We start from the raw sequence: 13,504 nt of genomic DNA, 5'->3' as shown, positions 1-13,504 counted from the left end.
TGATTTGTCGCTGTCTTGGGGGCCGGAAAGGAAATAAGTAAATATAAATGGGGAAAAACTAAATATATAATCCTAACTAAGCAATTATGAAATACAAAATTGAAGAGTAAAGATAAAAGAATGTCAGGTGACAGAATACATCCACTATATTTTTAAATCTAGTGTTTAGCTAAAAACACTGACATCGCACAATAATGGGGACCCAGAAAACTCATTATACATAAATCAAAGTACATAGGAACTTTGGCATGTGCCAACAAGGCAGACAACTATGGAGAATGATAGAACTGATGCTGACAATATCCAATAGATACGACGCAGGAAACTAAGCACAATATGCGTGGGAACTAGTGATGCAAAACTATCGATAAATTAACTATCGATAGTTTGTCCAAAACTATTGATAGTGTCACAGAACCATCGATAGTCGACTATTGATAGTATATTTATAGTACAAGAATAGCAAAATAAGCTCCTCTCAGGACCCTGCTTTGCCTTGAAGGTGTGTCTCAAATTGAGACATGCCTTGAGGGCAAAACAGGGCTCAATTTGGGCAGTTTCCTCAAGCATGGCGGGCTGATCGAAAGACCTTGTGGGTCGAGGTCTGTAGTATACATAGGGGGCTTAAAATTTTTATTTATTTTATTTATTTATTTATTTATTTACAGATACTACTGCCTTCTCAAGGAGGGCATTGTAGGACGGGCTTATAAACAATGACTGAAACGTACAATATGGAACAAGGCCAGTGCAACAAACATAGTAAAGAGCAGAAATCGTGAAACCCACAACCGAAATATTGCACAACAATGAAACGAAACAGTGAGCATCATTATACACTTTGCCGTGTACATTTTACCATTTACGCTAGAAAGCGAACAAGACATTGAACGATGTTATATACACAAACGACCAACACAACTTCAGTTCGAGATATATAGCTGCCAAACTATTTCAAGAGCAGTGCATTGAAAGATTGGCTAACAGACAGCAGTCACAACAAAATCAAAACAATTAGCAACAAGTAGCCTCGAGGTTATTTAAAGAATGAAAAGAGCGAGGCTTTAAATGATTGGGTGGAAGTCCTGTTTACGATGTCAAAAGTCAGCTCATTCCATTCAGTAATGGTTTTAGGAAAAAAAGAAAACTTGAAGCAGTCGGTATGGCATTGATAGTCTGTAAGTGATAAGGCATGGTAGCTACGTGTGCTCGCAGATTTTAGTGTGACATAGAGTGACCTGTCTATTCTAAAGCCATCGTTTATCAGTGTGTATAGGAAAGTGAGTCTGTTAATTTTCCTACGCGTTTGGAGGGGCTGGATACCGGCTATGTTGTATAGGGCACTCACAGAATCTAATCTTTTGTATTTGTTGTAAATGAATATTAGTGCCCTCTTTTGTACACTTTCGAGTTTATTTATGTTCGATAATGTGTGTGGATCCCAAATAATGTCAGCATATTCTAAAAGTGGCCTGATGAGAGATTTGTAGGCTATTAATTTTGTTGCGGATGTAGAGTGTCTTAAGTTACGTCTCAGATACCACAGTTTGAACATCGCCTTCTGACACAGCGAGTCAATGTGGGCATTCCATCTGAGATCAGAAGATATAGTGACTCCAAGATATTTGAATGAAGAAACTTGTTGCAGAGCAGAGTTTTAAACTGTATGAAAAGACCAACGGAGGCTTTTTACGTGTTATTGTCATCGAAACACATTTTTCAAGGTTTAACTGCATTTGCCATGTCTGGCACCAGTCACTGATTTTTTTGAGGCTCGAATTGAGATTAGCTTGATCTGCGTCATTTTTAATTTCAGAAAATATAACCAGATCGTCGGCAAATAGGCGAAAATTTATGTTTATGTTATCTTTTACTACGTCGTTTATATAAACGAGGAAAAGGAGAGGGCCTAACACGGATCCCTGGGGAACGCGTGAATGCACCGGTAGTAATGATGATCGTTCCTTCTTTACCTCAACAAGCTGTTTCCTATCGCATAGGTAGTCTTTAATCCACCGAAGCACTTTGCCATTTGGTAATAATTTAGATAGTTTTACAAGAAGTTTGGGGTGTGACACGCGGTCGAAGGCCTTCGAAAAATCTAAAAATATTACATCCGTTTGCCCCCTTTTGTTAATAATTTCCGAAAAATAATGAACCGTTTCCGTAAGTTGCGTAGTCGTAGAGAGCTTATGCCTGAATCCATGTTGTTCAAAACAAATAACGTTGGTTGTTTCGAGAAAAGAAGAAATATGATTATGTACTATATGCTCAAGGAGTATGTTGACCGTGCACAGCAGAGAAATTGGTCTATAATTAGTAGTGTCATCGGTGCTCCCCGATTTGTGGATGGGAACGACTCTTGCGCATTTCCAATCACCTGGCACTGAACCTTCTCGTAGCGATTTTTCGAATAAACAGTATAAATATTTAGAACACCATTCCGCGTATCTCATTAAAAATTCATTCGGTATATTGTCGGGACAAGAACTTTTTTTAGTATCTAGACTGAGCAGAGAAGCGAACACTCCTTCCTCAGAGACGGCAATATCAGGCAGTGACTGTGCAAACTGGAAATCTGGCGAGCTCGGTTCGACACCGTTGTCTTGCGAAAACACACTGGAAAAGTACTGGTTAAAGGCGGTGGACATTTCTTTGCCCGCAGTTACGTCTACTCTGTCAACAATTATTTTATCTAGCTGTTCCTTCTTGGGAGAAATGTATCGCCAGAATTTCCTTGGGTCTGTTATTAAAAAGCGAGGTAGTGAGACGTTAAAAAAGTTATACTTGGATTTGCGTATAGAATTGTTTAACACCTGCTTTTGCTCCCTCATCTTGTCAGCATATTCTCCTAGTAGAAGATTGTGTTTATTTTTGCGCAATCTATGAATTCTGCGTTTTAAGTGAATAATATTACGCGTTAACCACGGTTTGTTATGATTTTTGGAGCGGAGAGTTCTTTTAGGCACATAAAGATTCAAACACCCATGAACTAGATTTTTGAAATACAACTACATTTCGTTAACATTATTTTCTGGCGAAGAGTACAGACTAAGAAAAACGTCATGTTTAATTTCAAATTGGTCAATGACACTTTCGTCGAGCGCGTTCTTAATATCGCACAGTCTGCGTGTGCTTTTACGAGCAGGACTAGCACAACCTACACTAGAGGGATTATATTCAAAAACAACAATGCGATGATCTGAGATGCCTTCCGAGACCTCACAAGAAAAGGTGCGCTTCGCGACATCACTTGAAACAAACACGAGATCAAGAGTATTTGACAATGAACCTTGAACACGTGTGGCTGTAGTGACGGTTTGATACAAGTTTAGATTGAACGACATTTCAGTTAACAAGACAGAATCAGTACAGTTGTGGTTCAAAGGAGAAAGATTTTCCCAGCTAATATTGGGAAGGTTAAAGGGACCATGAAATGATTTTAAAATCGAGTTTCATCCACCGCACGTCGTAAAAGGTGTGAAAAGAAACACAAAAACACAAAAATAGGGAGCCCCAAAAATTATTTGCTATAGAACTTTTAAAAGAAAACTGGACTCTTTTGCGCCTTCCTTCCTTCGCCTGTTCACTACGATGCATACGCAGAATCGGTGCACGTCAGCCGAATCCACATCGCCTATTGGGTAAGAGCCTACCTCACCAGCACCGCGATCGTAAACAATAAATAGCCGGCGAATGTTTCCTAAAAGTTTTGTTAAATAATATTCAGATCCACATTTTGTAGCATAATTAGAGATGTGTGGCGAAAATTGCCAAATTTGATAATGCTGAGAGCCAAGCGCCATCTATCGTGTGGTAAACGAAGCAACTACTGCGCGTGCGCAGTAGGGCAGGGCCGCCAGTTACTTGGGTGACGGCGACCGACGAACATTTATTTTCTTTGTTTTCCTTCCTCTCAAAGCTCTGACTGACTGAACGTTTATTTTTCTACGTGTTCTTCCCGCGCGTGCCGACTTCAAGCAGCAAGAAAACAGTACTTAAAACAGACCACGACGAACAAGAACGCTGGATTCACCGACTCCGACGAAGCGTATAGGCCTAGCAGGCATTCCGACTCGGCGCTGCGTTGCTTCGTCGCAAGACCGTCTGCCTACGACCGGCTGGCGTGCTAAATGGAATATGCCCGCGCGACCCTTGTGGACCCTTCCCGTATTATAGTTTGATCACTGACCTCAATTCTAGATTAAGAGGTGAGAAGGTCAATCTCTTCCCCTTGTTTTCCGAGGCAGCGTTGACGAACACTCGTCGAAAAGGGACTCTCGTCAATTCTATCTTCTTGTTTTGTGTGATATAGAGCTGAAATAAACGCCGTATGGATTGCCTTCGTAACACGGTATGTACACTTTGTTATTGGTATGCCATTTTTATTCTGACAGACTGCACGTCACTGTCGACCCCGGTCCAACCTTTCTTTGCCGAGTGTCGCGTCAGTATCGAGTTGCAATCGTAAAAGAACGGTCCCGAAGCGCTTACCAACAGCGCGAATACAAGACTTCCATCAAGCGCGCGCGTCCGCTCCGAGTGTAAACAGGTATTTACGTGGCTCTTGCTGACACTCGTAGTTCAAACGTATCTTTTTTAACGTCGGCTCCCTCCTGCATCTCCGAGGCCGCGAAAAACGCCATCTACGTCGCTTTGCAAACGACTGACACGGGCCGGCCCTTCTGCCAACAATGACGGGGTGGTGACAAGACTCGCTACACTTCCCAACAGGCATACCGGCGTATGGGACTAGTCCCATGCTGTCGCTGTAGCGCAACATATCTCATTGAATTTCGCTCAGCTGCGATGCGGCGATGAGAGGCGCCGATTCAGGAAATACGTCGGTGACATCAGCGCAGTAAAACCTACCGGCGCACCCCAACTCGTTGCCGCTAACACTCCCATTCTCCTACTGCCGAGAGAACTTCCGGTTCCAGAAACGGTCTACGTCACGGCTTCTTTTGCGGTCAGTTGGAGAGAATGAAAAAGTCGATATTTCAATAATTTTTTGTGTAAAAGTTAATAAACCGAGACGAAAACGGATGCCTGTTCGGCATTCAGTGAACATTGACGGTTTAATGTAAAAGTTATCTGGAAAAAGTAAAAAGGTCATTTCATGGTCCCTTTAAAGTCACCTGCAATAATAACGTGCTTATTTTTTTTACAATGGGCGTGAGGTGTGAGTATAAATTTTCTAAAAACGACAAGTCAGCATTAGGGGGACGATAAACACCACCAACAATAATGGGAGGAGAAAATGAGTTTATTCTAGCTCAACAAGACTCGGTTCCATCAACATCATTCATAACCGTAAAGTTTAGCGTATCTTTTAACATTATTGCGACCCCTCCACCTCGAGGGCACCGGTCTTTTCGAATGATTTTAAATCCGCTGGGAACAATTTCAGAGTCACTGATAGAGCTATGAAGCCATGTTTCAGTGATGACCAGTACATCGGGGTCATGCTCAGCTAACAATATGTCAAGATCATCAAGCTTGTTCAAAAGGCTACGAGCATTTACGTTAATCAGCTTAAAACTACTTGGCCCTGTAAGTTGACATCAAGGTTGGGAAAATGAAGAAGCTGCATGCAGCCTTTCACGCTGAGCAGTATCACAGTTCCAAACATAGGCGTCACCGTTGATAAGGAGCTTATCATAGACGAGTTTAACCTTTTGTTTGTTAGCTCTCTCGGCTTGGGAGCTCTCCCATAAGTTACGACGCAATGACTGTACACGAACAGAGTAATCTTTGCCAATAGCGATATTAGTACCTTTTAGCTTCGTAACATTTTTCAAGAGGGCCATCTTATCATTGTAGTCAAAAAACCGCACTATAACTGGTCACACTTTGTTTCTTTGATTTTTCCTTAGCCTATGCATGCGTTCGATGGAAGTTACTGTGACGCCTAGCATGCTTTCGAAGATGTTCACACTTACATACTCTTTTAAACCGTAAAAGGTCTCTTGAGCTACCTCAGGAATACCATAAATTATATTAGGTTGTTGCGTCGTGATCTGTTTTCAAGATCGTCCAGTTTCAGTTCAATATGCGATACGGAAGATGTTAGACCTGTTATTTTCTCCTCGCAATCTTGTATTTTCTTTACTTCCATGCTCAGGTTTTCAATTGTCCGTTTGATAGAATCTAAGCGATTATCAAGTTTTGCAAGCGCTTGATCAAATGACGATTTCCACGTTTTGATGTCTGCTACGTCTTGAGCCATCTTGTTTTGACTCTCGAGAATCTGCGCAAGCAATTCCTCAGTTGTAGGCCCAGGGTTCAGTTCTACGTTGCCAGATAAGGCCAACTTGATTAGGGAGTTTATAGCGGAAATGAAATCAGAACATGCCTGGGGGCTTGGCAGCAGTAAAAGACAGATGTTATTGCTTTTGTGAGAGTCAGAATCAATTTGACCAACCTGCACGAGAACGAAGAACAGTTTAGGCGTCATGCTGGTCTGCTGCTGCCACGCCCAGTGATGGATGCTGGCCTCAGTCGCTCTTTTGTACCCCGGAGGCGCTGGCGCTGTAGTCGAAGATGGTCTGGTGACTTGTGACGATGCAACTCTGGGGCTCACGCGGAGTGGTTGTCGATACGACGTGAAGTTTAAGGACAGCAAGTTCACACGTGGCAAGTGTATGTTTACAATCAGCACTGTAGCGTGGTTGTTTCCTTGGACGAAGTGACTTGTAGAATGGTAGTCGACTGGCCATGGGGATGCCATGATCAGCAGCTGCACGAGAACGAAGAACAGTTTAGGCGTCATGTTGGTCTGCTGCTGCCAAGCCCAAACAGTAAAATGTTACACTTTACTGTTTGTAAGTTGTGCAAGAGAGTAGACGCTAGGGCCTTGTTCGTAAACAGTGCGGCGTCGAGCAAAGGCTGTGGCCCAATGGCTATGAACTGCAACTCCAAGAGGAGAAATCTTGATTTTCAAGGTAATCGATTGCCACTAAACCCCGTGCTTTCAATTCACTTTGGTTTCCGAAGGCTACTATTGCACCGGAGACAAAAAGCTGTTTCCTGCGTTTGAGGTTGGTGATAAGGGGAATTTGCAGCCCTCGTCGCCCCAAGGCGGTCTTCGGGAGTCGGCAAGGTTGTTCAGGAAGTGAACACTGGGGGTATTCCTTTGGTCACCCCTGCTTGCTCCATTCGTAAAGCGTTCCTTGGGGGGCGAGATGAGCTTTAAAGAGAGGCCCTTACTCTGGTATGTGTCCTCAGCTATACGTATTCGAGAGACAATGCAGAGATCATTGTTGGTAGCAAAATCCTGAATAAACTGCTACCAGCAGAGGAAAAAAATTGTAACAAAATAAGTAGGTGGCCTAGTTGGTTGAACTAAGTTTTAAATAATTTTCCTTTAATATTTTTTATTTATTAACGTCTTTATTATCTCAGTCCTCCTTCTAAATCCTTTCCTTTTTCAATTTTATATAAATTTATCTTTGTCCTTTTCTTCCTTTATCTTTTCATTGAAACGTCAGTTGAAAGTAGCGCTTGTCCTCTCCTGTCCTAATATTTTATGATACCAACTGAGGTACTGACAGGGTATACCCGAAGGGTATACCCTGTCAGTACCTCTCCGTCAGTACCGAAGGGTTATTTCAGCAGTGACTGCAGTCTCGAATCGGGAGCCGTCCGTCACCCAGTAGCACAGTCCCACATCTCCGTAACAATGTAAACAATGTTTAGGCTGCGTTACCGTGAATCGGTTCAGTAGACACCTCCGACGTGCCAACAACCGCTACACAGTCTATTATCTCTTGAATACGTAGAACATGGTCCAGGGTAGGACAGAGTCCAAGAGTGTTTATTGGATGCTCTTAAAATGACTGCACCTCGCCCCCATCCAAAATGCTCGCCGCGCCGGCAAGACGACAAATAGTTGTTACCCGCCAGGCACGAGGTCCCAAAAGCGGTCGAGGGTGGGAATGTGTCGAAGAGGTTGCCATCACACACGTCTGAAGCCATACCTTCCCCAAATCAGGAAGAGGCTTCCTTGCCCGAGCGGGGAAATAGGTCCCCCCGGGAGAATGCCGTAGAATGCCGTGCATCCACCCACTGCACACTAAGTGCTTACCCCCAAGATGAAACATTCGAAAAAATATGCGCGGTAATTATATATGTAAATTTGATGACCTCACATACACCCATCCCAGATTTTTTCGCGATTATTTTCAAATTATGAGTGGGCACTTGCTCAGTATTTTACGGTAGGAAGGCTTACTGAGATGACGCTTTACGAACGGGTCAAAGCGCGAGGAGGTGGAGTGTTCCGACGGCGGCATCGAGGAAAGCTGACCGAAGGAACAACGCTCGCTGGCAGAGAAAATTTTTGGGCATTGAGCAACTCCAACTTGTAGTTTGTCAATGGCTCCGAGGGCAATTATACATTCCATTGGGCAGAATTTTCAGCAGCTGAATGGAACGGACGTGCCGATCTCATAACTGCAGGGTGAAGGCCAATTGACACGTGCAACGCGTTTTCCGGTTAGCACCCTGTTGCGTGTGTAAACAGAAAGTCTCGAGCAGCAGAGGGCCAATGCAATGCCTAGATGGCGCAGTCAGTGCCGCGTCCATAGTGCCCAGTTAGAACTGTGCCGTATGGGGCACGTTACGCATCTGAGCCCCGTCGCTGGGTTGGAAATACCTTTCAGTTGTTGGCTTCTTGGTCTGCAGACGAGAATGAAGATTGCATTCTTGTAGCCATTGTCACCGACAGAATGGGAACGGCAGAGCGTATCATTCGGACGCCGGGCCTCGAGGTGTGCTTTGGTCGAGGTGCACGAGACGTTCAAGCGTCATGGAAGGCACCAGAGGTGGAGCAACGGAAGGGGCTCCCTGCCGTTGTCACCTTGTGGCCGGCTGTACGGGTAACGACGAGCTTGGCAACCCATTCTCGCTCATTATTGCGTCGACAATGGGCCGATTTGGGTGGGTTTTTTCAACCGTCTCCTTCGGTAGCTACGGGAAATGACCCAAAGTTTCATAGAAAGTGTGAAGCTAACATTCCGCAAACCAGTATAGAAGTGTGTTGAAACGATAGCACCCACCAAGATATTTAGAATTTGTTTCACCAAAAGTGAATTATCCCAGATGGAATTGAGGAGTCTGCCGACACTGGCCGGCGTCAAGTGGTCAAATTTCAGCGACACATTTAAAGCGACAGATACCGAGGTAGTGCGGATGTCGTCCTTAGTGGGAGACTTGGAGGATGTGGTTCACATATTTCCGCGTGATCGTTGCAAATGTGGCACACTCGCGCCATCTATCCCCGGAACACTCAGGAATCTATGCACTATCTGCAAGGTAGCCCATTGGCGGAATTACTTCGAGATGAAAGAATGATGCATGAAGCATTCCAGGGCTACCCGTTAGATGGCGCCAGCGTGTCCTCATATCACGAGCCTTTGCGGCGGTCGCACTCAAGGCACGTTCACACCGGTAATGTGGAGCACTTGCGCGATGGGGCTAGATCCCATTGCAAAAATAATTGGATGGTCGCACTGGCATGTGCGATGAGAGAGTTGTTTTTCAAAAACTCTCGCTCTGAACGTAGCTGATTGGCTGAGCGGCTCTGCGACTAGATTGCATTGCAAAAAGTCGGGTCAGCTAGCGACTGCTCGAAACGCGTCTCTTTTTTTCCGCGATGATCGCTTTTGTGATGAAAGTTATTGCGCAAGCGCTGCACATCGCCAGTGTGAACGCGCCTTAAAACCCAAACAAATTAAAAAGACACAGAAATAAAAACAAAAAAAATCTTAAAGAGCATAGATAAAATTAACCCACGAAAAAAAATTTTTTCACGCAATATTTACGTTGTTAGGTGCTATTAAGGTGGAGGTCACGGCCTGCTCTAAGCCCCGTCCACAGATTAGTGGCCCCGCCTAGAGTTGAGCCCTGCCCATCACTACTGGATTGGCATGGCTGCTCGGCCGAACACGCTCGCAAGCCTAGTGTCTCCCTTTTGCAACATCCGGTGTGCCTAGTCTAGCGTCTGACACCGCCTGCTAGTCATGCGAGCAGACGCGCGACAGCGTCCGGCATCATCTGCTTTTTGATCGGAGTCTATTGTCGTCTGCAATGCCCGTAACACGCGGGCATGAGAGCTGCACGTCGGTGTCCATCTGCTTTTCCACCTTCGTCTAAAAACTTCCGCGAAGCTCGCAATTCGCAACCATGAAAGTGAAATTCTAGCGTTCCATCATGCAGGAGCCACGCCCCAATACAAGCGTCTGTCGATGTCTGGTAAAAAGTGACCGAGAATACTAAAGAAAATCAAGAAAAATAAATATGCAGTCCTTCCAGTTTTTCTGTTAGTTATTTTTTTTGCATGAGATCCGTGTGCTAAGTGGGTGAGTGTCATGACGTGCTACTAAAACGTCATCTAAAAATATTCTCTTTGGCAGCCCAGGTGCACTGCAAAACTTGAGACTTACTTGTCTCTCGAAGCAAAATGACGGGAACATACCTGGACAAACTTGATGCGAGCCGAACGCCCGATTGCCTCTAGCCAAATGGTTCGCAAATTCTTACCTGCGCAGGTATCTTCTCAGTATTGAAAACATGGTCGCAGTCACGACAGTTGCGCAATTCACAGAGCAGCGGCGCCACTTTTACGGGAACCAACATCTTTATTCACCATGAACGTGCCAAGCCAGATAAAGCAACATAGTTGACAAGGGACGCTCAACTTAAGCCAGTCCCTCTACGAAAACAAGCACCCAGAGCGCTTCCGAAGGTGCTCACCTGTGACAGTTGTTTGCCGCAAATTAGTTTGGTCGAGGATATCTTCCTTTAAACACTTCGGTGAACGCAGGACGACTCACACTTAGAGAAATAAACGAGCTCAACGAGCCACGTTCGTTGAGCACACTGCAAACGCCGGCAGCTATGTTTGTTATTGTTTAAAACCGAAGCAGGAAAGGCAATTTCTGGATATCTTTTAAAACAATAATGACTTATTTCTCAAAGATAAAGAAAAAAACTCGATAAAACTACTATTACGGCACGGATACAATTTTACAACGAAAACTTACACATCAATCCTCTCCAGCCAATCAGCGCGGGGAAACGGGGCTTTGCTAGCTAAGCACCTTTCGTTATGGGCGGCGCCTAGAGCGGGACTACCCTCTCCTAAAATGTGTCTAACGTAAATATTAAAAAAGAAAAAAAAATTTGTGCGAGATGTAACAAAAAAAAAAACGAATTTGTCTCATGTAAGCCTCTTAAAATTTTTTTTTTCTTTTCATATTAGTGTTGAAATAATTCTTGCATTTGCAGCCTCACTGAAACAAATTTGGTCACAAAGAAAAACGCTCGAAGTTTTTTGGATGTTTCGAGAGACTGGTGGAAGTCACATTTTCTTACGGTGAGCTTGGCATCCACTGTGCAGGAAGAGAAGACGGCTCTACAAGTGGCTGCCCCTCCCCTCCGAAGAATGATCGAGGTCTTGGTAGCCGAACGAGAGAGTCGACGACTGAGTTGAGTCGACCTAATAAAGTACAGCAGCGAGCCGTCACTTGGAAAGGTTCAGCCAGTCCTTGTCGATGATGCGGTGCAACTCGGTAAAATTCCCGCCTGCGTTGCAACTGGTAATAAAAAAGAAATTTGCAGAAGTCTCGAGTGTTAATTAAAAGGTGCGAACTGAGACAGGATGAAAAAAGACACAGATACCGATGATGGGGATTGACAGTTTGACGATGTTTGGTGTTACATTAAATCAGTTGGAAGTTGGCACTTGTCCGTGTCATACGTGCGTCTTTTTTCGTCCTGTTTGCTCGCGCCTTTTAACCTTTTAATCGATATGGACCAACTAGCCCCAACCAAAGTTCTATTGCTACTCGAGTGTTACTTTGCATAAAGGAGTCCCTTTGCAACTGCATTCTTGTAAAAAATTTTGAGGTTTTTTTTTATAAAAACAACAACTCCACTCTCAAAATATTTCAAGAATTATTTTGACGTCTATGATGTCACTTCCGTAGAAAGGTAAAAATAGTGGCTTTATTATGTCGACGTCCCCTGTCAATGCGGCCGTCACAGGGTAGCCAGTGGTAGCCGTTGTGTTCTGCTTAGTTTCTGATGGTATTGTGTTGACGTGGTCGTGTGTCGCTGTCTCGCATGCATATGAAGTTGTGGTCCTTCTTGGCACTGGAAATGTCTTGTTCAGCGCGTGGGCTTGACCGGCTCGACAGTTGATCCTTTCGGACATGACATACCCGACGGCGATGTTGCCAGCTCTCTCGCGTCGTTTCGGCACGCGTCTCGCTTCAAATATTAAATCCAGCACAAAAGCGAGCTGAATAATCCCTCTACCTTGCCTGCATGTAACAAATATAAATGCGCACACAATGTAACACTGAAAGATTGGTACACTTTTTGTGCTTCTACGCCTCCACTAACCTGCGTCTTCGTACGGTTGCAGTCGCGTTGCATTTGGCTCCTGTCGTTAACTGGGTTTCGCGAGTTTGTTGCTTAGTTTAGATTTTATTTTTGGTTTATGTATAACGAGCAGGTTAACTACGAAGCTATCAAGATGTTAAAGGGGCCCTGCAATCATATTTAAACTTCTACCTTTTTTGTGGTTTCCATGTCTCTTGGGGTTCGGGCAAGCCAGCGGGCACGGAGAGAGTAACTAAATAATGCGTTGTATTTTAACTGGACGACACGGAACCTCTTCCACCTACAAGGGCGACCGGCAGTGGCGAAAGTGGGCGATATGTGAAGTCTTTGGTCCTGGGCTTAGGCCCACTTCAGACAGGGCAATTTCACCAAGCAACTTGATGTCACAACACCAGCAACACGGGCCACCCGCGTTCACACGCAGCAACCGAATTGCTCCGACTTGCCATCATCATCATTAAATTTGATTTCTCTTTCACTATTTAGACACCCAGCTATGCGCTAAAAACGCGTTCTTACATCTTTGAACGGCGCTGAGAATACTAATTCATTTTTCTGAAACTTCATTTCCAAAAACGATCCATTTCAAACCAGAACTAAGTCTTTAGCTGTCATCATCACCACCACAGGGGTGTCACGTGAAAATATTGCGTCTCTGATTGGCTGTGGCTGCTTCAACCGTCTTCGAATTGCTCCGAGTTGCTTGCTTGTTCGAGCCGGACCCGATCTCAGCAATTTGCGTCGATCTAGGGAAAGCTAGGGAACAACCCGCCAGCAACCTCAAAATTGCTGGAAAAGTTGCCCCCTCTGAAGCGGGCCTTACTATTGGTCAGAGTCGTTAAAAGCTTCTTTTTAGTCGAAATACAAAATATAAGTGGCGCGAACCGTTCTAAACATTCATGAAAGTAGTTTTTGTTCAGTATTTTAAATCAAAAAAGAAACATGCAGTTCAGAAAGTAAGGAAACGAGAAATGACCCGTCGATATACCCGCCACCAAGCGGTGGAAAAGGCGGCGCATACTAAGAAAGGGTTAGTGGGATCAGGCACCGACGAGCGGCAAGCATAGAAAGATCCCAAATGTATGCGGCGGCAGTG

The 13,504-nt window shown here is 44.4% G+C and overlaps 1 protein-coding gene across 1 annotated transcript in view; it reads left to right on the top strand.

Moving 5' to 3' along the window:
- LOC8026739 (26S proteasome non-ATPase regulatory subunit 10) overlaps positions 1-11,586 on the top strand; it is a 30,699-nt gene extending 19,113 nt beyond the window's left edge. Inside the window, exon 6 of the mRNA XM_029966683.3 lies at positions 11,402-11,586. Coding sequence (XP_029822543.3) covers positions 11,402-11,494 — 93 coding nt within the window. The 3' untranslated portion in view covers positions 11,495-11,586. The remainder of the gene's footprint in view (positions 1-11,401) is intronic.
- The last annotated feature ends 1,918 nt before the right edge of the window (positions 11,587-13,504 follow it).

The sequence above is a fragment of the Ixodes scapularis genome, unplaced genomic scaffold (assembly GCF_016920785.2).
Source record: "Ixodes scapularis isolate PalLabHiFi unplaced genomic scaffold, ASM1692078v2 PGA_scaffold6__148_contigs__length_123643588, whole genome shotgun sequence".
Taxonomy (NCBI): Eukaryota; Metazoa; Arthropoda; class Arachnida; order Ixodida; family Ixodidae; genus Ixodes; species Ixodes scapularis.
This window is presented reverse-complemented; position numbering and strand designations above follow the sequence as displayed.